At 52.1% G+C, this 23,663-nt stretch overlaps 1 protein-coding gene across 1 annotated transcript in view; it reads right to left on the bottom strand.

Annotated features, from left to right (window-relative positions):
• Positions 1-23,663, bottom strand: part of CAMK2A (calcium/calmodulin dependent protein kinase II alpha) — a 69,862-nt gene that overhangs the window by 43,992 nt on the left and 2,207 nt on the right. Inside the window, exons 2-3 of the mRNA XM_008014977.3 lie at positions 8,757-8,851; positions 860-919 (exon numbers count right to left, since the gene is read on the bottom strand). Coding sequence (XP_008013168.2) covers positions 860-919; positions 8,757-8,851 — 155 coding nt within the window. The remainder of the gene's footprint in view (positions 1-859; positions 920-8,756; positions 8,852-23,663) is intronic.

Below are 23,663 nucleotides of genomic sequence, written 5' to 3'. Positions count from 1 at the left end.
CTGCTCCTCAGTGCGGTCTATGAGTCAGCAGGCTTGGCACCTCCTCAGAGCGTGTTAGAACTGCAAAATCCCGGCCCTACCCCAGGCCCAGTGAATCTGAGTCTACCTTTTCACAGGGTGCCCAAGACGCTGGTCCAGACAGCCCTTCCTTCATGAGGATGGGGGAAAGTGATTCAGAGAGGGCAGTGCTCATGCCCGAGGTCCCACAGCAATTCCCTGACAGAATTAGCTCTCAAAGCCACACTTCCTGCCCTCATGACTCAGGACCCTGATAGGCAGGGATCAGCCCCCAATTGCACAAGGGCTGGAGAAGGGGGCCAGGCAGTGACGTGTTGTTTCAGAGCCCATCCCCACGGGTTCTGCTGCCCTGGCGCTGTCCCAGCCCGCCATGGCCCAGCCTCTCCACGCAGCCTGTGCCCGGCCTGCGGGCCAGGGCCTGAGTTGGAGCTTGCCCCTGTAGGCAGGCAGGTGCCAGGTTGAGGGAGGAGGGCCACTGTGCCAGGCTGAATCAGCATGGGGGTGGGTTTGGGGAACGGGCCGCAGCGGTCAAGGCCAAGCGTTTCCCCTGGCCTATTTTCATCTCTCCCGGAGCTGTAGAACTTTTCCTGAAACAGCTTTTCCGAAGGAGGCTGCCGGCAGTGTGGGATGGGAGGAAGGGCCTTTCTTCACCTTCCCCCGAAACAAGCTGGCTCTGAGGAATGTGGAAACCATTAAAGACGCCCCCTTTCCCATCTCTGCTGCCTCCATCCCCAGAGAAGAGAGCAGCTGCTCTCCACCCAGCCCGCAAACACCCACGTGCCAGAGTGGGCAGGGGAGCAGGGCCTGGCCCCCTGCGCCCCTCGCATCCCGCAAGGCTCACCAATGTTGGGGTGCTTCAGCAGGCGGCAGATGCGGGCTTCACGCTCCAGCTTCTGATGGTCTGAAACACAGAGGCTCAGGTGAGTCCCGGGTGAAGGAGGAACCACCACCCTCCATCTCCCGCTCCTCAAAGCCTCGTACTATCTCCACCTCCCAGGGCAGCCCCTGGGGGCTGGGAAAGCTCACCTTCTGGGCAGGGCCTCTGAGTTCTCCAGGAAGACCATGGGGTGCAGTGGAAAGAGGAAGAGGCCTGGGTTGCAGTGACTCAAGCACATCCCTCACCCTCTCTGGCTTCCCTTTCCACGGCTCTTAAATGTGAGGCTTCTCCAAGACTCCTCCAGGCCTGTTCCTCAGGCCCTACACTCTGGCCAGACTAAATGGCTGACTTCACCTCTACAAGCAGGCACTGCTGGGCCCTCTCACTTCAGGAGAGAATTGCACATGCAGTTCTCTCAGCTCGAAACACTTCCTCTACCTCCCACCTGCCGTTCACTGGCCATCACTCACTCCTACCAATCCTTAGTCTCAGGCCCCTGGCAGCAGGCAGGGGCCCATCCTCTGTGCTTTCAGAGCCCCTGAACAGCATGACCCACTCAGTCTCATGGATATCTAGTTCCTTAAGGGCAGGGACTTGGTCTCTGTTGTACCCCTGACATCTACCCAAATACCTGGCACATACTAGGTGCTCAAGAAATAACTGAATGAAGCTGGGCACGGTGGCTCACGCCTATAATCCCAACAGGTTGAGAGGCCGAGGCAGGTGGCTCACTTGAGCTCAGGAGTTCGAGACCAGCCTGGGCAACATGGTGAAACCCCATCTCTACTAAAAATACAAAAATTAGCTGGGTGTGATGGCAGGTGCCTGTAATCCCAGCTGCTCAGGAGGCTGAGGCAGGAGAATTGCTTGAAGGTGGAGGTTGAAGTGAGCTGAGATCATGCCACTGTACTCCAGCCTAGGCGACAGAGCGAGACTTTGTCTCAAAAAGAAAAGAAAAGAAAAGAAATAACCAAATGAAAGAATAAATGACTGAATGAATGTGCCTTTCTAAGGGAGTGACTGACTGTTCTTCCAGAGGGCTGTGTTAATTCCCAGAAGCCACCTCCCTTTCAGGAGATTCTGGGACCAGGGACACAAAGAGTCCCAAATAATCTGCGGGGGCCCACCCAGAGCTCTCCCACCTGCCTTCTGGACTGCTGTGCGAGTCTCCTGGGCCTCTCCACACACCCGGGAGAAAGGCCTTGCTCGGGATCTGTCACTGTGGCTTCTGATTCTCCAGCTGCTGGGAACAGTGGGACACATGACCCTACTCCGTGCCCCTAAACAATCCTGGGCTGGAGACACCACTCTCCCCATTTTATAGATAAGGAAACTGCAGCCTGCACAAGCTGAAGCCTCCGTGGCGGCAGAGCTAGAACTGAAAATGCATTTCCTATTTTCCATTTTGGTGCTTTTTTCACAATTTGGTAGTTAACGCCTTAATTTAACAAACAAAACCGTAAAAAGAAACCGCTTTTTAAAAACTCTGTGCCAAGCACTGTGCAGAGGGCTTTATATGCCTTTCAAGCCCTCATACAATCCTTTGAGGAAGTTACTATCATTTTTCTGCCTTTCCAGAGGAGGAGACAGAGCTTCAGAGAGGTTAAGTACCTGCCCAAAGTCAATCCCGTAGTGAGCAGTGGAGCCATGATTTGTACCCAGACAGTCAGACTCCAGAGCTGGGCTTTCAATCCTGGGCTATACTATTCTCCATGCCCCAGCTCATAACCACTACCTCCACTTGCCCCCAATTCTCAAATAGAAAAACGAAGACCCACAGAAAGAAACTCATGCCAACACTCAGATGCCAGGCCAACACTAGAACCCTGGCCCTGAATGGCCCTCTCAGAGTGGGCAGGTATGTGGATGGGGGGTGGTGAGAATGAAGAAAGTTCCAGCCCTTGTCCCCAGGAATCCAGCTCCCCTTTCCCCTGCCCCCTTCACTAGAGCAATCACTGGCTGTCCTCCAAGGGCTGCAGAAGCCAAAATCAATACTGAAAGGTGGCTTTTCCACCAGCAAAGCAATTAAGTCCAATTCTGTTTCCATGGCTCAACTCCCCAGCTGAAGACTGGCTGCAAGCTAGGGATGAGGAGGTGGGGCCAGGTTGGGGGGCATCCCTTGATTCCCCCTCCCTCCATGGGCTCCTTTCGTATCCTCCAGGGGAGGGGAGGCTGACTCCTGGGCACAGGAGGGGATGCCCATCCAGAGCTGACCAGGCAGGGCCCTCCCCCTGCTCCACATCCCATGCCCTACCCCGATATCCTACCGGCAGCAGAACCAGAAGTCAGGCAGATCAAGATCAGGCCTGTCAGAGGGGGAAGGAGGCTTCTGGCCTAGGCTATACATTCAGGAAGCGGAAGCCCCAAATCTGGAATTTTGCTATTTCTCCCTGTGAGGTTACCCAGGGGCAGAGAACACTGACAAGATTGAAAGAAGAAAACGCTGGCCATGCAACCTTAAACTTGTGTCTGGTTACCAGACCTCACTGCTGGAAATGCTAGGAACTAATTTTATAAGTCTTATCATCATCATATGCATAGTACAATTAACCTGCATTGTCACTGTTGAAAGTATTCATCCTACTGAGTGTAAACATATACATTATACAATATTTCTGGCAACTCTGTTTGCAGTGTTTTCATTTTCTAATATACAGAGAACCTCAGGACATGTGACATGTGGGAACCATGTTTCTTTTGACCTCAGAGGCTGCGCTCTGTTATATAGATGGAGAAACTGAGGCCTGTTGACAAAGGAACAGTCCCTTTATCAAAATGGCTCACCAAAATCACCTGAAAACTCAGAGCTCTGAGGCCTCTACCCCTGCACCTTTCCCCCACCACTCCTCCCCTCAGCCAAGGAGCTTTTTTTTTTTTTTTTTTTTTTTTTTGAGACAGGGTCTCACTCTGTCGCCCAGACTGGAGTGCCGTGGCTCGATCTTGGCTCACTGCAATCTCTGCCTGCCAAGTAGCTGGGACTACAGGTGCACGCCACCATGTCAGGCTAATTTTTTGTATTTTTAGTAGAGATGGGGTTTCACCATGCTGGCCTGGCCAAGATGGTCTCGAACTCCTGACCTTGTGATCCGCTCGCCTCACCCTCCCAAAGTGCTGGGATTACCACACCCGGCCCCGCCAAGGAGCTCTTTTTAAAACATCCATTAAATCCTGTCACTCCTTGGCTTCCAACTCTCCAACAGCTTCCCAATGTACTTAGAGCACAATCCGAACCCCTCGCTGGGTCTGGCCTCACCTTGGCCAGGAAGCTCGAGCCACACTGGCCTCCTCTCTGCCCTGACACACCAAGCCCCTTCCCACCTCAGGGCCTCTGCACCTGCTGTGCCTTCTGCCTGGAAAGCTCTTCCCCGGGTCTTCTTATCAGGCAGGTCCCGGCACAATGTCACCTCCTTGGAGAGATTCCCTGGCTGCCTTTTCTAAGCGTGTCCCTCCTGCTGCATCACCTCCCCATACCCTGTCTTATCTTCTTGGTTAACACTTGTCACTACCTGATGCTACCCAGCTGACATATGTGTTTAATGTTATTTTCAGTCTCACTCCCTAGAAAACGGGCACAATGAGAGCAAGACCTTTTCTGTTGGTCACTGCCACGTTCCCAGGGCATGGTGTAGAGCTGCTAAGCAGCTTGTCCAAGATCCCATAGCAAACAAGTGGCAGAGCTGAGATTTCAATCCATGTACATAGCTATTTATACTATATTGCTTCCCATTCTAATAATTTTTTTTGAGACAGTTTCACTCTCATCACCCAGGTTAGAGCGCAGTGGCAGGATCATGGCTCACTGCAGCTTCCACTTCCTGGGCTCAGATGATTCTCACTCCTCAGCCTCCCTCTTGAGTAGCTGGGACTACAGGCGCCCACCACCACGCCCGGCTAATTTTTTATATTTTTAAGAGACGGGGGTCTCACCATATTGCCCAGGCTAGTCTTGAACTCCCGGCCTCAAGTGATCCTCCCACCTCGGCCTCCCAAAGTGCTGGGATTAAAGACATGAGCCACTGAACCCAACCCCATTCTAATAATTAATTAATTGATGAATCGATCCATCATCTCAGCAGAGTCCCATGATGGTGAGAGCTCTGAGGGAAGCTAGAAGTCTTCAGCCTCCTGCCTGCGGACCTGGGGAGCTTCCCCAATGCCCATGATAATATCTTGGGAACCTTTTCGCTTCCTCCCCAGATGGTTGGGTCACCTCCAGGGTGTGGGGGCTAAGAGCACAGCAAGGCTCAGCAGAGCTCAGCAGGCAGAGGTGGATGGACATTCTGGGGTGAGGTCCCTGGGACCAGACAGTCCCAGCAGGGTGGGGCAGGACAGAGCAGGCCTGGAAGGACCTGCAATCATATAAATGGGCAGGGCTCTGCCTCCAGAGGGGAGTGGACTCCAGCAGGCAGGCAGCCCGAGATTCCAGCAAGAGGCACACAAGCCAGGAGAGAAAAGAGACCTCAAGTCTGGGAACAGGAAGTACCTGCTCCCTGCATAGGACAGCCTGATCCTGGGAGCTAGAGCAATCATCCCAAGGACCAAGAGTGCCGGGCAAGGGGTGGGGAGGAGGACAGGAGAGATGGGAAGCACGTCTTGCCGTCCCCTCAGAGGCTTCCTTGCAGGGACCTGAATGACACTGTAGAGCAGCCTGGATGAGCTCGTCATGCTCCCCACCTGGTGCTCCGAGACTGGTCACTGAGGAGCCGAGGAAGTGACCCCCTCATGCTCGAGCTAGAGAGTGGGGCCTGTGGACGTCACAGTGCCCAGGCCAGTCACCTCCGGCTGCACCAGCCTCATGCATGTGCCCAATGTGCCCTTAGAATGCTACCTCTGTGTGTGCCATGGGGAGGATGCGCTAGGAGGCTATACAGCACCCAGTGGGGGTTAGCGCTGAGCCTATGTTATTGTATTAGGTCGGTGTTAATAGCTACTGTTACTGATGACAGGATTTTTTTAATGCGGGGGCTTGGGCCCCACCTACTGAATCCAACCCTCATGGGTGGAACTCAGGCAGCTGTGTTTTTTAAAAAGCTACCAAAGGTATTTGGCAGGGATTGGAACAGGCAAAATTTTCACTTTTCACGTCATTTCTTCATGGTTTCTTTGGTTTGTTTATACTATGAACATTTTTTAAACGACTAGATTAAAAATACATACACAAATATATCGTGGGTTTGGGAACCACTTGCTAGAAGAGGCTGGGCAGGGTGGGCAAAAAGAAAGCCACAGCTCCCGGGAGGGTGGGCACAGCCCCTGCTGGGCGCTGCCGGAAGTCACCCAGGAGCACCAGCAGGAGATGCTTAGAGTCTGTTGCCAAATATTCAGCATTAACCCCCCCTCCCCGCCCCCGAGGCACCAGGAGCGGCAAACAAAGAACCATGCTAAAAGAAGCTCTGCTCCTCCTCTCCCGCTGGGAAGAAAAGCAGCTGGCAGTTGGCAGACTTTTCCGGAAGGTTCCCTGATAACCTCCCCACCCCCACCCTCCACACTCACCTAGGCCCAGCCACCTTCCTTCCAAGAGGTCAAGGACTCAACAAGTTGCCAAAGAGAGGCGGCTTGGGAAGTGGCTGTCTGGCATAGCCCAGGGTCTACACTGTCCCAGGAGTGCTTAGTCACTTTCCAAAACAGGAGCCATGACCCTTCCACTCTCCCATACACATCTGTCTCTTTTGGTCAACATGCAAATGTGTGTGTGGATGTGCCCCGAGACTGTGGTGAACTAACCTGAGATCCCAGCATCCAGGGACGACCTTGGTGCCTGACCCTCTCTCCCGTTAGGGCAACCTCAACCCGTCACCCCCTGTCCCTGTTGTATCTCAGGGATTGGGACATCTTCCTTGGTTCCTCAACACCCAATGCACAGAGAGGGCACCAGACTGCTGCTAGTCACACAGCAATGACAAGGCCAATCCAGGCATCTGGCCATGAGGCAACACTCCTGCCGGCATTCCTGCCTGCCCTGTCTCTAGCTCCCAGCCTTCCGCAAGCTTGGACTTTTCACACTGACTGTGTACCACGTGGGGCTTCTGGCCCTTCAGAGGCCCTCACCCTACCCCCAGCCACCCCCTCTGCTGATCCTCTTTGACCTGCAAGACATGGGGGGAGGTGGGTAACTGGAAGAAAATGCTGAGCTCCCAGCAACACTGAGCCAGAGGAGAAAAAATGCTGAGCTCCCAGCAACACTGAGCCAGAGAAGAAAGGCAGCAACATGCAGTCCAACATGAGGCCTGCTGGGAGGCCTGCTGGGAGCAGCATGAGCCTCCTGTACCAGCCACTGTGAGGACGGCCACGAACCTGCACCTGCTGGCCCCTGGCCCCACACAGCTGTGCCTGTCAAACACCTGGACACTCTGCCAGCCTCTCACACAACATCTCCCGCACTGCACAAACCATGGATTGTACAGCTCACACCTGCCTCCACCTCACCCAACAGAATTCTGTCTGCCACCAGGCGGTCCCAAGGAAAGCTTATACACCATTTCATTCAGGGTGGGGACTGGCATCTTTGAAGATAACCCTTTCCAACACACTGACCGTGGTTACCACCATCACTGTCTCAAACACACAGTCATGGCAAGAAGCTCATCTCCTGGGCAGGCTTCCCAAATTTTAATGTCCACAATCACCCAGCTATCTTGTTAAAATGCAGATTCAGATTCTTCAAGTCTGGTGTGGGGCTCTAGGCTTTGCTTTTCTAACAAGCTGCTGGGGATGCTAACGTCACTGGCCCAGGACCGCTTCTAAGGTCTTAGGGCCATGGTTCTCAAACTCATCTGCAAATTAGAGTTATCTGGGCATCTTTTCCAAAACCCAGATCATATCCCAGACTCACTCTCTGAAAGACCCAAGAGTGGCATAGCTGAAGCCAAGCGCACTTGGAGTTCACTGGCCCCTCTCTGTGTGGCAGGTGCTGTCCTAGGTGCTGGGTGCAGAGTAGCCCATACTCTTGAAGTCTACAACCCAAAAAGGGAGGTGGGTATTAAACAAGGGGCCTTATCAGTAAACAGGATGAGACTAGGTCAGGGAAAGCCATAAAGGAAATAAACAGTAATATGAGAGAAAATAGGTCGGGCGTGATGGCTCACTCATGTAATCCCAGCACTTTGGGAGGCCAAGGCGGACAGATCATCTGAGGTCAAGAGTTCGAGACCAGCCTGGCCAACATGGTGAAACCCCATCGCTACTAAAAATACAAAGAAAAAAAATTAGCCGGGCATGGTGCTGGGCACTTGTAATCCCAGCTACTCGGGAGGCTGAGGCAGGAGAATCGCTTGAATCCAGGAGGAGGAGGTTGCAGTGAGCCAAGATCGCACCATTGCACTCCAGCCTGGGCGACAAGAGTGCAACTCTATCTCAGAAAAAAAAAAAAAAAAAAAAAAAGAGAGAGAGAGAGAGAGAGAGAAAATGGAGGAGGCCTCGTCAGATTGGGGGGTCAGGAAAACCTCTCAAAGGATGTGACCTTAAATTGAGACCTGAAGGCTGAGAAACAGCCATTCATGAAAGGAGCCAGGAGATGGCGTTCAGGCAGAGGGAATGGCAAGGGTAGAGGTCTGGAGGGGAGAAGTGACAGCGAGTGACAGGAGAGCAGGGAAAGGAGGGCCCATCTGGTGTCTCAGTCCTCACCTGTGAGGCACAGAGCTTGGCCTGTCTGGGTGAGGCTGTGGTCTCCAGCCTCGAAAAAATGAAAAGAAGGAAAAAGGGAAGGTCTATTCTCAAGGCACCCCCAGGAAGAGCAGCCCCCACCCCTGCCATAAGTATCACCCATGGGCTCGGCCCTGGGTCCTGGTCGGAACCAAGCAGTACAGGTAAGGGGAGAGAGGAGAGCCCTGGAGGGTGGGCAGGGTAGAGATCAGGCACCTACCTCTGGCTGACAGCTTCTTGGTGTTGATGATCTTGGCAGCATACTCCTGGCCGGCCAGCACCTTCACACACCTTCGCACCACCGAGAAGGCTCCCCTAGGAGGGCAGAGAAGGTGGAGAGGGTGAGGGAACGCCCAAGGGCTGTGTCCCTAGGAGATGTTGGAGTTCACGTCGCTGCCCTACGCTAGAAGGAAGCCCTTCATCAGTGCTCCTCAAGCTCACAGAGGCTTCTGTGGCCCAACTCAGGGACAGAGCGAGGCCAGAGAGACCCAGAAGATGGACCCAGAAGCAGAAGATTAGAAGCTTGGCCTCAAGTGAGAGGAGCCTGCCAATGTCATCAAAGTTGGGCTCACCATGCTGTAAAACATTAGAATCATGTAGTGTTAGAACTGCAGAATCCAGGTCTCTGAAAGTTTTTAGTTTTTTATTCTTTCAGTAGGTAAACATGGACATGGTTCAAAGTTCAAAAGATATAAAGGTATAGGTAGTAAAATGACTCCCTCTCGCCCCTGTACTACAGCCTCTGAGGTCCCCTTCCCAGAGATTACCACTGTCACCATGTCCTTGAGTCTCTTTCCACAGACGGTGTCCCACACACTAATGGTACTGGACATTGTATACCATTGTATACTGTTCTCCACCTTCCTTTTTTCAGTGAATAATATATTTTTAGAGATCCTCCTTCCGTATCATAACATAAGAGTTCCTTGTTACTTAGTATGTAATTGTATGGCTGTCTGATCCTTTATTCAGCCAGTCCCCTACCGATGGGCACTAAGATTAGTTTCAATCTATAACCATTACAAACAATGCTACAATGACTAGCCGTGTATGTGTGCATTAGAATTATATATCCTATGTATGCATGTGTCTGTGTGGGATACATTTCCAGAACTTATGTTATCTGGTCAAGGGGTAGGTGTTGTTTGCTGATTTCAATGGATAATGAGAGACTGTCCATATTAAAGATTGTACCAACTCACCTTCCCACTAGAATGCAAGGGTGCCAGTTTCCTTTGCCCTTGTCAACACAGTGTATTATCAAACTTTTTGTATCTGCTAAAGAGACAGGTGGAAAATGGCAATTTGCTGTAATTCAAATTGTAATTGTCATATTACGAGTGAAGCTGAGCATCTTTTCACGTTTTAAGAGACTCTTGGGATTTTATCCTCAAACTATTAGTAATTATAAGAGAACTTGGGGCAAGGTCTGTGAGTTTTCCACCTCACAGGGGAAAACATTGTCACCATGTAGAATGTGGCCCATTTCCTACCTCATTTGATTTTTCAGGAAAAGCTACAAAACTAGATATTGATGAGAAATTTCCCAATTTTTTTTTTTTTTTTTTGAGACGGAGTCTCGCTCTGCCGCCCAGGCTGCAGTGCAGTGACCGGATCTCAGCTCACTGCAAGCTCCGCCTCCTGGGTTTACGCCATTCTCCTGCCTCAGCCTCCCGAGCAGCTGGGACTACAGGCACCCGCCACCTTGCCTGGCTAGTTTTTTGTGTTTTTTAGTAGAGACGGGGTTTCACCGTGTTAGCCAGGATGATCTCGATCTCCTGACCTCGTGATCCGCCCGTCTCAGCCTCCCAAAGTGCTGGGATTACAGGCTCGAGCCACCGCGCCCGGCCAAAATTTTCCAATTTTTAAATACTGGCACCTACTGGCACCTATTCCAAAAGAATTTGAGGATGGTGTTAGGCCACACAAAACTTGTCTAAGGGCTAGATCTGGAGTCTAGATGCCATTTTGCTCTCTTTGCCACAAAGGCCATGCACTCCAGTCCCTTCATATATAGAGGAGACTCCTAAAGGGCCCGATACTGACCGTGGTCACCACTATAGCACCCTAACCCCATGCTAATGGAAGAAGAGAGTCTCCTGGGCAGGTTTCCCAAATCTAAATGTCCAGGGAAGTCACCCAGGTACCTTGTTAAAATGCAGACTATGATTCCTCAAGACTTTGAGTTCCAGTGTAGATTGCTCAAGGTCAAATGGTTCATAACAGGCAGAGCTGTGTCTAGAACTCAGATGTTAGCACTCTTGGGTGTGTGACTTCCACACCAAGTAAGCCTTCCAGTTCCTGGCAGGCTGGGCCACGCCCAGGTTTTTGACATGGCTGCACACATCACATCCTCCAAACTTGGATGCCCCATCCCAAGCTCATGGGCAGCTCCAAGCCCACAAAAAGATGAGGCTGACAAGGCAGAGGAGGATGCTGGCAGGCCCTGAAGAAGCCTGCAGGCTAGCACAGATGCCTGCTCTGCACACAGCCCTGAGCATGGTATCACTGGCTTCATGTCTGGGCAGCAGGAAATGAGCGGCTGGGAAACTGTAAAGAAGGATGAGGAGGAAGGAGCCAGGATACAGACTACAGACCAAGAAATATAACCTTGTAGGAAAGCTAGAGGGGGCCAGAATTCATGGGCACGCAGAGGGCCTCGCACAGCTGTGGCTCCTCCTTGGGGCATGCAGCCTGTCCATATGCTACCAGGAAGAAAGCAGCAAGACCTCAGTCCCCTCCCTGAGACTCTCCCCTGCTACGCGGCCCCTCTTCCATGCTTCCAGAGCACCCCTGCTTAGAAAACATTCATTTTTCTTCCATCATTCCCACAACACTTCCGGCCACCAGCTATAAAGGTTTTTTTTTTTTTTTTTTCCCCACACAACTTATTCTCTGGACACCAGTTGGGTATCCTATAATTCAGTTATGAAACTAACTACCTAGAGTTAGTGCAGACCCCACAGGTTAAGGGCTAAAACCTACAAGACGATCTCCTTGCTTCAGATACCAATCACAAATAGTGGGTCCTCAGGTTACCCACAATTCTGTCCAACCTGGCTGGTGACTGGGGGATCCCACAACCTCCTCCTTTTAGAATTTTCTCTGATGGCTCACAAAACTCAGGAAAACGCTTACTTACGTTTACCAGTTGTGCATGTGTGTGTGTTTACAACAGAGGTTATGATAAAGGGTACAGATGAACAGCTAGATGAAGAGGGGCACAGAGCAAGGTCTGGAAGGATCTTGAACACAGGAACTTTTGTCCCCATGGAGCTGGGGTGTGTCACCCTCAGGGCATGTGGATGTGTTCACCAACCCGGAAGGTCTCCAAGCTCCGTACTTAAGAGACCTTTATGGAGGTCTCATCACTAGGCATGATTGTTTATTAACGCAATCCCCAGCCCCTCTCCCCTCCCTGAGAATGCAGGGAGGGGCAGAAAGTTCTAAGCTTCTGGCCATGGTTTGATCTTTCTGTGACCAGCTCCCACACAGGCACCCACCCAAAGCTGCCTCATTGGAACAAAAGATGCTCTCATCACCCAGGAAATTCCAAGGCAGTTGGGAGCTTTGAGTCAGGAACTGGGTTCTAAGACCAAATACTAGAACAAAAGATGCTGTTAGTACCTCCATCGCTTAGAAAATTACAAGGGTTTGGGGAGCTCTGTGCCAAGAACCAGGGACAATGACCAACTACATATTTCTAGATTTCTTATGATATCATAATATCACAATCCTACACCCCCATCTAACTCAGACTGGTGGTGGCTCCTCCACCGGCTTATTTCTCCCACCCTGACAGTGAGTTCCTGAGGGCCAGGACTTTCACTTTTTTCCTCTGTCCCCAGTGCTTGAATACCCAGTGTCTAATGCCAATAGAGCCTCCATGAGTGTGACTTGCAGGAGAAGGAGGTGGATTTCAGCAAGAGTGAGAGAAAATGGAGTGAGACAGGAGAGGAAATTTTCAGATGGGGTGTTAGAAATAGGAACAGGCATCTAAGGAAGATGGGGTACAACTGGTCTCTCAAACGTGCCCGCCCTACCCAGGGATGGGGATGGACCCCAAAGACCTTTAGGTCCCCCGCTAGCTGGGGGCCATGATTCTCAAAAGCCCTATGAGAAAAAAGTTTAAAGTGGCCACATCTGGGCAAGGTTCTGAGAACTCCAGGAAGAGAAGGGCAGGAAGCAGGGAAGGTTGTGAGCTCCAGGGTGCAGGAGCTGGGTCTCGTCCTGCTCATCAGCACCTGACACAGCTTGGTCCAGAGCTACAGCTCAATTAATATGTGTGAGTGGATGGAGGGATTGAGGAAGGGATGGTTGGACAGCAGGAGGGAGGGATGAGTGTAATTTCTCCATTAGAGAGGCAAAATTTCATTCTAGGTAAAGACCTTAGATCAATGATTATCAAACTGGCTGCCTGAGAATCCCCTGAAGGATCTTTGAAAAAACAGATTCTGGCCGGGCGTGGTGGCTCACGCCTGCAATCCCGGCACTTTGGGAGGCCAAGGTGGGAGAATCGCTTGAGCCCAGGAGTTTGAGACCAGCCTGGGCAACATGGCGAAACTCCGTCTCTACTGCTGGGCATGGTGGTGCATGTCTGTGTTCCCAGATACTCAGGAGGCTGATGTAGGAGGATCACTTAAGTGCCGGAGTTGGAGACTGTAGTGAGCTGAGATAGCATCGCTGCACTCCAGCCTGGGTGACACAGCAAGACGCTGTCTCAAAAGAAAAAATAAGCAGATTCCAAGGTCCCACCCAGACATCCTAAATCAGCACCTCTGGGTGTAGGCCCAGGGAATTTATAATTTCATTTTAACTCTGTCTGTGGGTGATTCTTTCTCAGGCAGCCCAGCACTGCCCAGTGCCTTCCGGGGAAGTCCTGCTGCGTATCCTGTCTCCCTTGGAAATCCGCACTGATGGGGGCCAGTGAGGGCTCTGCTCAGGGAGGCCTGACAGGCCCCATGAGACTGGGCTCTGGCTCAGTGAGCCAAGGCCATAAGAGCTATGTCTATAAAACAAGAGAAGCCATACTTGCTGAAGTTCCTCTTCCGAATAGCACCAAGCTTTTGTATAAATTAGAGGCTCCTCACCAGGAGTCCATGCCATAGATGGAGTAGTGCGGGGACCCTGAGCCCCTTGAAGGACACCTGTACATCCAAGTGTAAGCAAGTGCATTTTTTGGAGGGAGGTAAGGGTGTATAGCTTTTATCAGATGCTCAGAGGGAGGAGTTTCTCAAAACAAGCTTAGAGCTGGTGATCCGGAGGGTACCAGCCCCTCACAAGCCCAGAAGTCTTCTTCCCTTCAAATGTACATTCACCACTAAGCACCCTTTCGACCCTCACAGCAATCCTGTGGAGTTGGAATTCTGCTCTCCCATTTAATAGATCGGGAAACCGAGGCCTCAAGTGAGCAGGCATATTCCTAATTGAGGCTGTGAAGAGAATCTAGGTCCCTTGCACTTTTTCTTCTGACTCAACCACGACAGGAGAATGTGGTCCTCAAGAGCAGAGGCTCTGGGGTCACAAAGACCCGTAATCCAATCCTAGCTCACCCCCAACTGTGTGATGCTGAACTTGACACATCACCTTTCTGCGTCTTCCTGTTAGAGGGTAATAACAGCCTCTACTTCCTGGGTCTGTCGGGGAGATTAAGTGAGGTAACTGGTGCAAAACACTTGATACAGTACTAAGCACAAGGGACATAGTTTGGGGAGAAGGGGGGCAAATGAGGTGAGAAAAGGGGCTGGGCTGCTACCTAGGCACCCCCAGGCTCCAACCCTACCTGCCATGGCGGTAGGGATCAGAGGAAAGTCATAGCCAAAATGAGAATGAGGGCAGTGAGTCGGCAGCCCTAACCTCTTCCCTTTTTTATCTTCTGTTTAAAAAAGAAAAGAAAAAAAAAAAAAAAAAAAAACATGTTTCTGTATTCTTGTCCTGCACGAACAAGTGGCCACAGCCCAGAAACCCTGGCAAACAGAAGAGCCAGCCCACTCCTCTTGTGGCCCTGAGCTGAGCAGGCAGCCAGCAGATGGGCAGGTGGGCAGGAACTTGGGAACAGGACAGGGCAGGACAGGCAAGGAGGCCAAGGTTGGGAGGGCAGGGGTGGGAGGCGATGGCCAAGAGTCCCAAGAGGAAGGGATGAGGCCTGGGTGTGAGGGCTGTGGCAGATGGCCATGGGCAGTCCTGGAAGTGACTGTGAAAGTGTTTCTGAATTCCTCGAGAGGTGTAGGGGAATGCCCCTGGGTGCAAAGGAGGAGGGGTGGGGGAAGTGTTCCTGGGTGCAAGGGGTGGGTGTCTGGCCATAGGCATGTATTGGCAACCTGGTCTAGCCCCTAAGAGTGTGATGCTGTGAGGCTGTAGGTGTGACAAAGCACATGTATATCACCCTAGGTATGAAGCGTGTATCCATGTGAGCCAGAGGGTCACAGAATGTAGGCAGGGAAGGGTGTGTAGGGGAGAGACAGACAGGCAGACACTGGAGGAACCAAGTCTCAGCCCTCAGCCCTGCTGGGAGGACTTAGGCAAGAACCGGCCCCAGTGAGGGCCACAGTCTCTTCATCTGCAATGTGGAGGCTAGGGTAGGGATGAGGCTCAGGAACACAGTAGCTTTTCAGCTCTAGTGTTTCATACCAGTGCCGTCCAACAGAACTTCCTGTGATGATGCACACACACTGAGCTGCCCACTGCAGCAGCCACCAGCCACAGATGCTACAGAGCACTTGAAATGGGACCAGTGGAACTGAGCACCAAATTTCTTATTTTATTTAATCTAAATAACTATATGTGGCTAATGACTGCCACATTGGAGAGCACAGCTCTACATAGAGACGAGCAGGCACTCCTGAATCAGACCAAGCAGAGTTCACATAGTGGGTCAGCTACTTCCTAGCAAGCTACTTCACCTCAGTAAGCCTATTCCCCCCTACTGCAAAATATGGACAACAATAGTACCAACCCTATGCAGTTGTTTCAAGGATTCAATGAGATAATTAGGTAGGCAATGAGTTTGGCAGAGTCCCTGGGGTATAGTAAATGCTCAAGGAACAATGCCTTGTGTAGGCATCGTTATCCACGAAAGGAGGAGGACAGCTGGCATCATCAGAAACAAAATGGACATTGTTTGCCAAACTCGGGGAAGAAGTAAGCCAAGGTGGAGGTGTGTGGGAGCCATAGCGAGGTGGGGAAGGGGCAGCTCACCAGGGCTGAATAGCCTGCCCCGAGAGTGTGAGCAGGAGTGTGGGCAGGCAGGGAGGCCCCCCTCTGGCAGACAGACAGAGAGGGCACAGTGACAGTGAGTCCGGTGCGCGTGGCTGAGAATGTGGGAATGTGCTAATGGGCTGTGAAAAGCAAGATTCACGCTGGGAAATTGCTTTCTAGCTGCCTGGCAGGCAAGGTGTCCTGGGCGTAGCTGGCTGCCAGCCCACAGGGGCCCACCGCCCTCTCTGGCCTAAAACAGTAGGAATAGTTGACATGGCAGTCAAGCGCAGCTCCAGGAGCACTAGATGGGGAGTCAGAAGACCTGAGCCCTCACTCAGCTTGGCTACCAGCTTGCTTACTCTTCTGGGCCTCAGTTTCCTCATTCGAAAGATGGGACCAGCCCCGCTCCCTCCTGGGGATGTTTGTGAGGGGGTCTCTGCTGCCCAAGACTGGTTGCTGCCACTTTCTCCAAAGGAAGCCTCTTCACCTTCACCCCAAACCACTCAGAGCCACGTTACACCCGTGAGTCTCAGCAAACAGGAACACTTATTATCTATTGCGGCCTTCTGGGGACAGCACTCACCAAACACTTCCCTCCACTCTGGGCTCCATGGGGGTCTGATTGTCTGGGCCCCTTACGGTAGTCTTTAGTGTCTGCTCTTCATTGACTATTTCCTCAAACATGCTGAGGTCTCCCTCCTTCCAGAAAAATAAAACAACCTCCTCAAATAAAACAAAACAACCAGGAACCTTTCTCTCGACCCAGCAGCCTGGGCTGTTTCCTTCTTCCCTTCTTCTTTGCTGCCAAACTTCCAGAACAAATGTCCGACATCCGCCGCCTCCTCTTCCCACCTCCCACACTCCATGAACCCACCACAATCTGGCTGCCGCCCCCGGGGCTCCATGAAAGAAATGCCTGTGCCAGGTTCGCCCACCCATGCCTCCTCCCACCCTCACCACTACCCCTTGCAGTCCCCGCTGGAGCCTAATGCACCTTGCCTACCCCACCCCAGGTAGCATTTGGCCTCACTGAACAAAGCTTTGAGCTCACCTTTCCTTTTGTTTCTGGGTCGCCATGCTCTCCTGGTCTCCCCCATCACTGAAAATGCCTTCGCTGCCCCACCTTTCCTCAGTATTGCTGCTCCCGGCCTCTTTCCACCCCCTCTTACCACTCCCACCCATACCTTCTACCAGGGGCCATTAGCTGTGATCTCTGGGGAGACTCCAGACATTTGTGAACCCACTTAAAACTGTATTAAAATGATTCTGTGTCTGTGCATTGTTCTGGGCAAAGGATGCATAGACATCAGCTCTGCAAAGGAGTCCATGACTTCCCAAACAGTTAAAGTCATTGACCATCACCCAAAACTGAAATCCACATCCAGAGTCCCCTCCTGTCTTCGGAACTCTAGCTCCGTATTTTTAACTACTCATTATCTTGCCTAGATGCTACATGGCAGGCACCTCATAATCAAAGCCCAGCCTCTTCCCCAAAATTTCCCCACTCTTGGTTAAGATACTTAAGCATTTCACTTCTCTGAGATGAGCTGGGGGTGATTTCAGAAAGGTCCTGGTCACATGCAGATAGATCTGTTATCTGTGAGAGAATCTGCATCCAAAATCCTTTGGTGGTCAGTAACACATAGCCCAGGCTGGCTGATTTGATCACCCAGGATGTGGAACCCAGAATACACAGGTTAGAATGCCTGGGGGAAGGGAAAGAGCTGGGGTGGGCCACAGAGGCAGCACCATGCACTGGGCTAGAGTGTGGGCCACATGTGGCTGCATCAGAACTTTGTATAGCCCACAATGTCTTACTTTTGAAGTCCACCCCCTCCTATTCCAAAGCTGAAGAAACTGGGGCGAAGACCTTGAACCCAGGACTGCTGATTCATAGTCCATTGCTTTTTCCAATACCCAGTACTCTCAGATTAGAGGGGGTCTGACCTTGAGGTCCACAGTCAGACTTTGGAGTAGGAGGAACTGTGGAAAATAACAGCATTCTGCATGTTGCGGTGAATGGGCATTTTGGGAGGGGGAGAGTATCCACAGCTTATTTGAGATTCTCTGAGGACTCTGGATTCCCAAAACAGTTAAAAAGCTGGGGTCAGTTTCATTCAGAAACAAAGAGAAGCTTTTAGGCCTCAGCTTACCTATCTGTGAAATCAACTGTTGATAAGTAATTTTTAAGCCTTCTCTTTTTCTTTCTTTCCCATTTAGGCATTAGTACCTTTTCTTAATAATAAACAAACAAAACACAGCTATGCAGCTTCTCAAATGGTGACTAGATCAGAGGAGATGGCACTGGGGGCTCACCATCCCCTTTGCTTGACTCTCCCCACTTCTTCCCAGCTCTGTGAGCAGAACTCCACAGAACAAAGCATTATACAGCCAGAAAATCCTAGGACCCATTACTGAAACCACACCTCTCCCATCCTCTCAACCGCCTGCGGCTGCAGCCACCCACTCCCAGACTCTAAAAGATGCTGCAGGGACGCAGTGTGCTTGAGCTGTCCCGCACTGCCCCCCGCCCCCAAACACCAATCCAGCAGAAGTCTCGTGGGGGACACAGAAGGGCTGGGATCCGGAAGAATCTGTTTGCTGCAGGGAACATTGAACCAACAGAAGTTCCAACATATTCCTTGTTTTGGCTGCACAAGGGTTTTTTTGAATGGGTCACAAAAAGAAAAATAGAAAAATATTCTATTTTCTCTTTACAGTGCTTAAGGGCAGGGCCAGAGCCCAGCAAGGCAAGGGACATGCCAGGGGGTGACTTTCTCCTCAGTCTTTGATGGCCTGGCCCTGTCCAGAGTGTATACCATGAAGGCTTTCAGAGGTCCAAGCATCAGAGAGAGAGAGGCCTCCAGGGATAGGACAGCCAAGCACTGGAGTGGACAGACACTGGAGTGTCCAGTTCTCATGTGTCACTAGCTTGTGTGACCATGGGCAAGGGCCTTGCCCTCTCTGGGCCTTAGCTCGCCATCTATAAGACAACGGAGCCCTCTTCCCTCTGATATACTGAATTGAATTGAGGGTACCCTGGCTCTAAACCATCTCCCACTTCATTATTTTAGCAAAGCATCTCCCCAGATGAGGGCAGGGACCGAGGGCAGGAGGCCTGCAAGGAAGGTAAGGCCGTGGATGAGAGTGGGAATTTGCACATCTCTACTGCCAGAGCACTAGCTCCTGAGGCCGCAGCCAGCTGTGGGATGCAGGAGCAGTTCTGACCGTTGGAATGTCTTCCTTCTGTGGAGCTAAAAGCTACCTCTCTTACTCTACATAGTCAGCAGCTCTGCCTGTAGGGCCTTTCAGGCCCCAGGACATCTCTGCAGACACAGGAGTTGGGGAAGGGAAAGACATAGTCCCTGAGGGGTCTCTTCTGTCTGCTAAAGCCCCTCAGTTCCTTGGCGTTCTCTCACTTGATTCAGCTCCCAGACCTTCACCACCCTGCCTGGCCCCCTCTTCCAGACAAACTACAGGTTTTTAATAGTCCTGCTAGGACCCAACATCTGGAAATTGGGGTCAGGCTGAACGGGCCAGAGAAGAGTGGGACCCCAGATCCCCCTAGGGCTGACATGCTCCACTGAAATATATACCTCAGAGCTTTTGTCTAAGTTGTTCCCACTCTCAGGAACACTGTTTCACCCTCTTCCCTCTGGTTAACTCTTCTTCCTCTCTCTTACTTTCTCTCTCTTTTTAAGAAAGAGACAAGGTCTCTATCACCCAGGCTGGAGTGCAGTGGCATGATCATAGCTCATTGCATCCTCAGACTCCTGGGCTCAAGCAATCCTCCCACCTCAGCCTCCTGAGTAGCTGGAACTACAGGCATGCACCACCGCATCCAGCTAACCTCTGGGTAACTCTTATTTAGCCTCTAGCTCCCTAATGTCATCGCTTCAGGGAACTTTCCCTGATACCTCCCTCACCCCAACTAATTGAGGTCTCTTTGCAGCTCACAATTCCATGTATGTGGCCAAAGCCCTTATCCAGTTGCATTTAAATAATGATTTCTGAAGTGATTTAATTAATGTTGGCTTTGCACTGGATTGTGAGCCCCGTGAGGGCAGAGACTACCTAAGTCTTGCATGTGGTGCATGCTGGGCTCAACCTAGGACTGGGAACAGAGTACGTGCTCAGGAAATACCTGTTGAAAGGATGCAAGGATCCCAGATGTGTTCCTCTTTTTATATGACCCTAAGACACCAAGGCCCTCAACCTTCTCCAGCACAAAAAGTCTCACTGGCCTTACAGTCCCACCTGACACCGTGGTAGACAGCCATGCCGCACGAGGACCTGGAGGACCTGGGCTTGGTCTCAGCGGTTTGGGCTATACCTGCACTCAGCAGGTTGCCTGGGGTGGGAGGCTTCCTACAGCGCCAGAGAGAAGCTCCAAGAGAGTGCCACAGGCAGTTCACATGCAGAAAGGGGACTGCAGCAAAGAGGGCAGAGACAGAGGCAGAGACAGAGAGACAGAGACAGAGTGAAACCAGAGAGATGGAGAGAAGAGCACAGAAAAAGACAAGCAGACAGACAAAGTCAGAGAAAGCCCAGAAGCCCAGCTAGCACCATCTTGCTATCCCTGCACTGGGAGACAGACTCATGCTCTATGCCCTATCACAGCCAGTGTGTGTGTGTGTGTGTGTGTGTGTGTGTGTGTCTCCATGTGCATGTGTGTGCTCCCGTGAGCTGTGTGAAGACGCACATGTGTGTGTGAGCACGCATGCATCGGCAACAGGATGCGAGTGTTGCACTCCAAAGCTCTGCCCTCACCCCACAGAGAGGGCCACGGCCCAGACTGCAGGGTATGCTGGCAGTGGTGTCACTGTGTGCTTGTGGAGGGAGGTGGGGAGGAAGAGAGGGAGGGAGGGAGGCTCAGCAGAGTGTCAGTGTGTCTCAGCCTGTGTGGGGGCGGCTGCGCGGGGGCGGAGGGCTGCAGCGTGCACCAGAACATGTGCGTGCCTGTGGCTCTGATGGCTTGGAGGACAGGGAGGAAGGCTCGTCCCTTCCCTGTTCCTGCCACCCTTTCCTTGAGGTCTTGCCCCTCCATTTCCTGTCCTTTGGCCTCTGGTCCCTGCACATCATCTAGTCCCCTAACCTGGGCCCTGTCTCTCCTGTGGCCTTGGACAAACCACTTCTCTCTGAATGTTGACTCCCAGAGACCAAGCCAAGCACCATCTATGCAATGAGCTGAGCATCTCCATGGTCCTTACAATTCTGATGTTCTGGAGGTCTGCAATTTCCCATGTGTGCCCTCCACAGAGGGAGGTTACAGAAGGTGGCATCTCTAACGGGGCATTGCAGGCATCTCCAGAGGTATTATGATCCCCATTTTACAGATGGTAAAGCCGAGGCACACAAACGGCAAGTGATTCACCCAGGATGGCCCAGTAAATTAGAGGCAGAATCATGACTGGAAAATCAGCAACATCAGAGTTCCCCTGCCCACATGGCCACTTCTCTTCCCTTGTTAGTGGACAAGAGGGAGGATGATCCCCAGATACGGCACCAGTCATGATCCCTCTCAGCAGTCTTCCCCCAGTATGCTGGGTGCTGGAGACCTGGACACAATCCCCTGAGCCAGTCTCTCCACCTCCTCAAGCTGCGGTCTCCTCATCTGTAAGTTGGATGAGTAAGCCCTGCCTGCCTCCTTCAGAGATGAGCTCATGGATAAAAAGCCTCGCTGGCCCCGAAGTGCTGTGGATAGGAGAGGGTTTAAAAGGTGGAAGAAAAGCACGGGCCCCAGTCTTTGGGTGCATGGATGCCCAGTGTCCTCTCTCCAACGTGGCATTGTCCATCCAACAGCTCTGCCTGGGAAAGGCAGGATTGCTAAGCACATTCTACAGATGTTACAGCCTGAGTCCCATGAGAGGACTTGAGCACCCAGGCCCCAGGACCTCAGTGTAGGGAGTTGCCTCTGGGCCACACTGCCACCCGTGGATCAACCCAGGTGAGAAGGAGCTTAGGTCGAGGAAGCTGCCCTCTCCTCCCTGTCAACCATGCTGGCCAACTGCAGCCTTTGCAACCCCTTCTCCGACCCCAGCTCTGCCTTGGGTCAATTTCAGATCTCTGTTTCTAGAGAGAAAAGAGTAGGCTGAGCTCTCTCTCCAGTCTCTCTTCCTCCCTCTCTCTCCCTCTCTCAAGTGAAATCTCCTTTGGAGACTCTTCCTATACAGCCCAGTGATAACACAGGCTGCAGGGCAACTTTCTGCCTTTCTAACCTCTCCTGGGGGTAGGATCAGAAGCCTGGAGAATACCAATGGCTGGAAAAGGCTCGTTTTCCACTTCCTTGAATGTGACCCCTTCCCTGAGCCCTCTGGTGCATCCGTGGCAACCCCTTTGCCCAATAACCAGCATTCTTCCCCTTCTCAGAGAGGTCTTTGGAGAAGGCTGTATATGCTGGGAGCTCTGGCCTGCCCACTTCAGTCCACACTGAACCCTGGAGCTGGTGCAGCCTGCCTCCTGCAAGCTTCGGTGCCACTAGGGTCTGAGCTTTTATTTCTCTCATCCTCAGGAGAGAAGAGGATTGGGTCAAAGGAAGAGGGATGAGCTCATCTCTGGATCCCAAGAGACAGCCCCACCCCAACCTTCTAGGAGACCGGAATCAAGTTCTTGACTCATCTGAATTCATATGCTTCAGTGGAACCTGCAGTCGAGTAGCATCAAGAGGCTCCAGAAGCCCTGCCCAGGGTCCTGGCCCCGGTCACGGGTTCCCAGAGGGCTGCCCACCAGGACTGGAGAAGAGCAGCTCCTCTCACACCCGGGCTCCTCAAAGGCCTGCAGTCCTGAGCCAGACCTCACTGGGCAGGATGCCAGAAGCCCTCTGGAGGGACTTGCCCTCCTCCCCAGTTCGGCAGCCCAACGCCTTGAAGAAGGAAACCCAAAGGCTCCCATGTGCCCTTTTAGGGCCAACCTGGCTGCCTCTTCCAGCCACCCTGCTAGTGATCTGAAGTGGGTTCTGGAACAGGGGCTCAGCTTTTGGGTGGTGACTGCAGTGTCCCAGCTGGCAGGAACTGTGGGTCATCAGTTGAGGGATGGGCCCTGCAGGTACCCTCATGGCTTCCTCCCACAGAAGAGGCCAGCCACAGGGGAAGCACGGTTTGGTCAACCTCCTCCCAGCCCCGGATGGGCCAACTCCAGACAAAAGGTACAAGCAGATCCCGTTCCTCACTTTCAGCCTTGCCCAGCCTTTCAGAACAACAGTCTCCCTGGTAGCAATTGGCACTGGGGGCCCGTCGTGCACCAGGCTCAAGGCTGCATCTCTACATGCACCATCTTACTGAATCCTCGCAGCCCTTTTTATCTCCAGACTACAGGTGGGGGTAAAGAGGTAGTGTAGCCTGCCTGGTGTCACAGAGCTATGGGTGGTGAGGGACAGAGCCTGTGTCCCTAATGGCCATGCAGGACACTGCCCTTCCCTGCACCACTGGATGCTCAGACTGATGCTGCCGTGCAGAGCAGGAGCCCCAGGCTCCTCAGTGATGTGCTCTGGCCTTTTTAACACAGACATCATGGGTGCGGAATCAGTCTACTTTATCCCCTTGTCTCTGATACAAGCTTCTGCAAACTTAGGCTCATACATAGTCTTCCCGATGTCCTGCAAGCTCCTGACATTGCATGCAACATTTCGTAGGTTTGTGCGTTTTTCCGGGGAATGTAGATTTAGACTTTCATCAGATTCCTGGAGGAATATGTGACCTAAAAAAGGTTAAGAGCAGTCTGATGGCTCTGGAAGGAAGAAGTCTGAAATTGATTAAACAAGGCCTAGCCATGCCTGCTACCCTCGGTTTTCCTGCCATGGCCACACCACGGCTCCCTTGTCCCTGAAATTTTCTGTGAAGGTTCACGAAGGGTCTCTCTGCCAAGTCGCCCCCACAAAACCCAGTCTTAACGATATCCATCTCCTCTTGGGGCAAAACATCACTTTTATTTT

The sequence above is a fragment of the Chlorocebus sabaeus genome, chromosome 23 (assembly GCF_047675955.1).
Source record: "Chlorocebus sabaeus isolate Y175 chromosome 23, mChlSab1.0.hap1, whole genome shotgun sequence".
Classification (NCBI taxonomy): domain Eukaryota; kingdom Metazoa; phylum Chordata; class Mammalia; order Primates; family Cercopithecidae; genus Chlorocebus; species Chlorocebus sabaeus.
The sequence above is the reverse complement of the archived record's forward strand: the minus strand, read 5'-3'. Positions and strand labels throughout refer to the sequence as shown.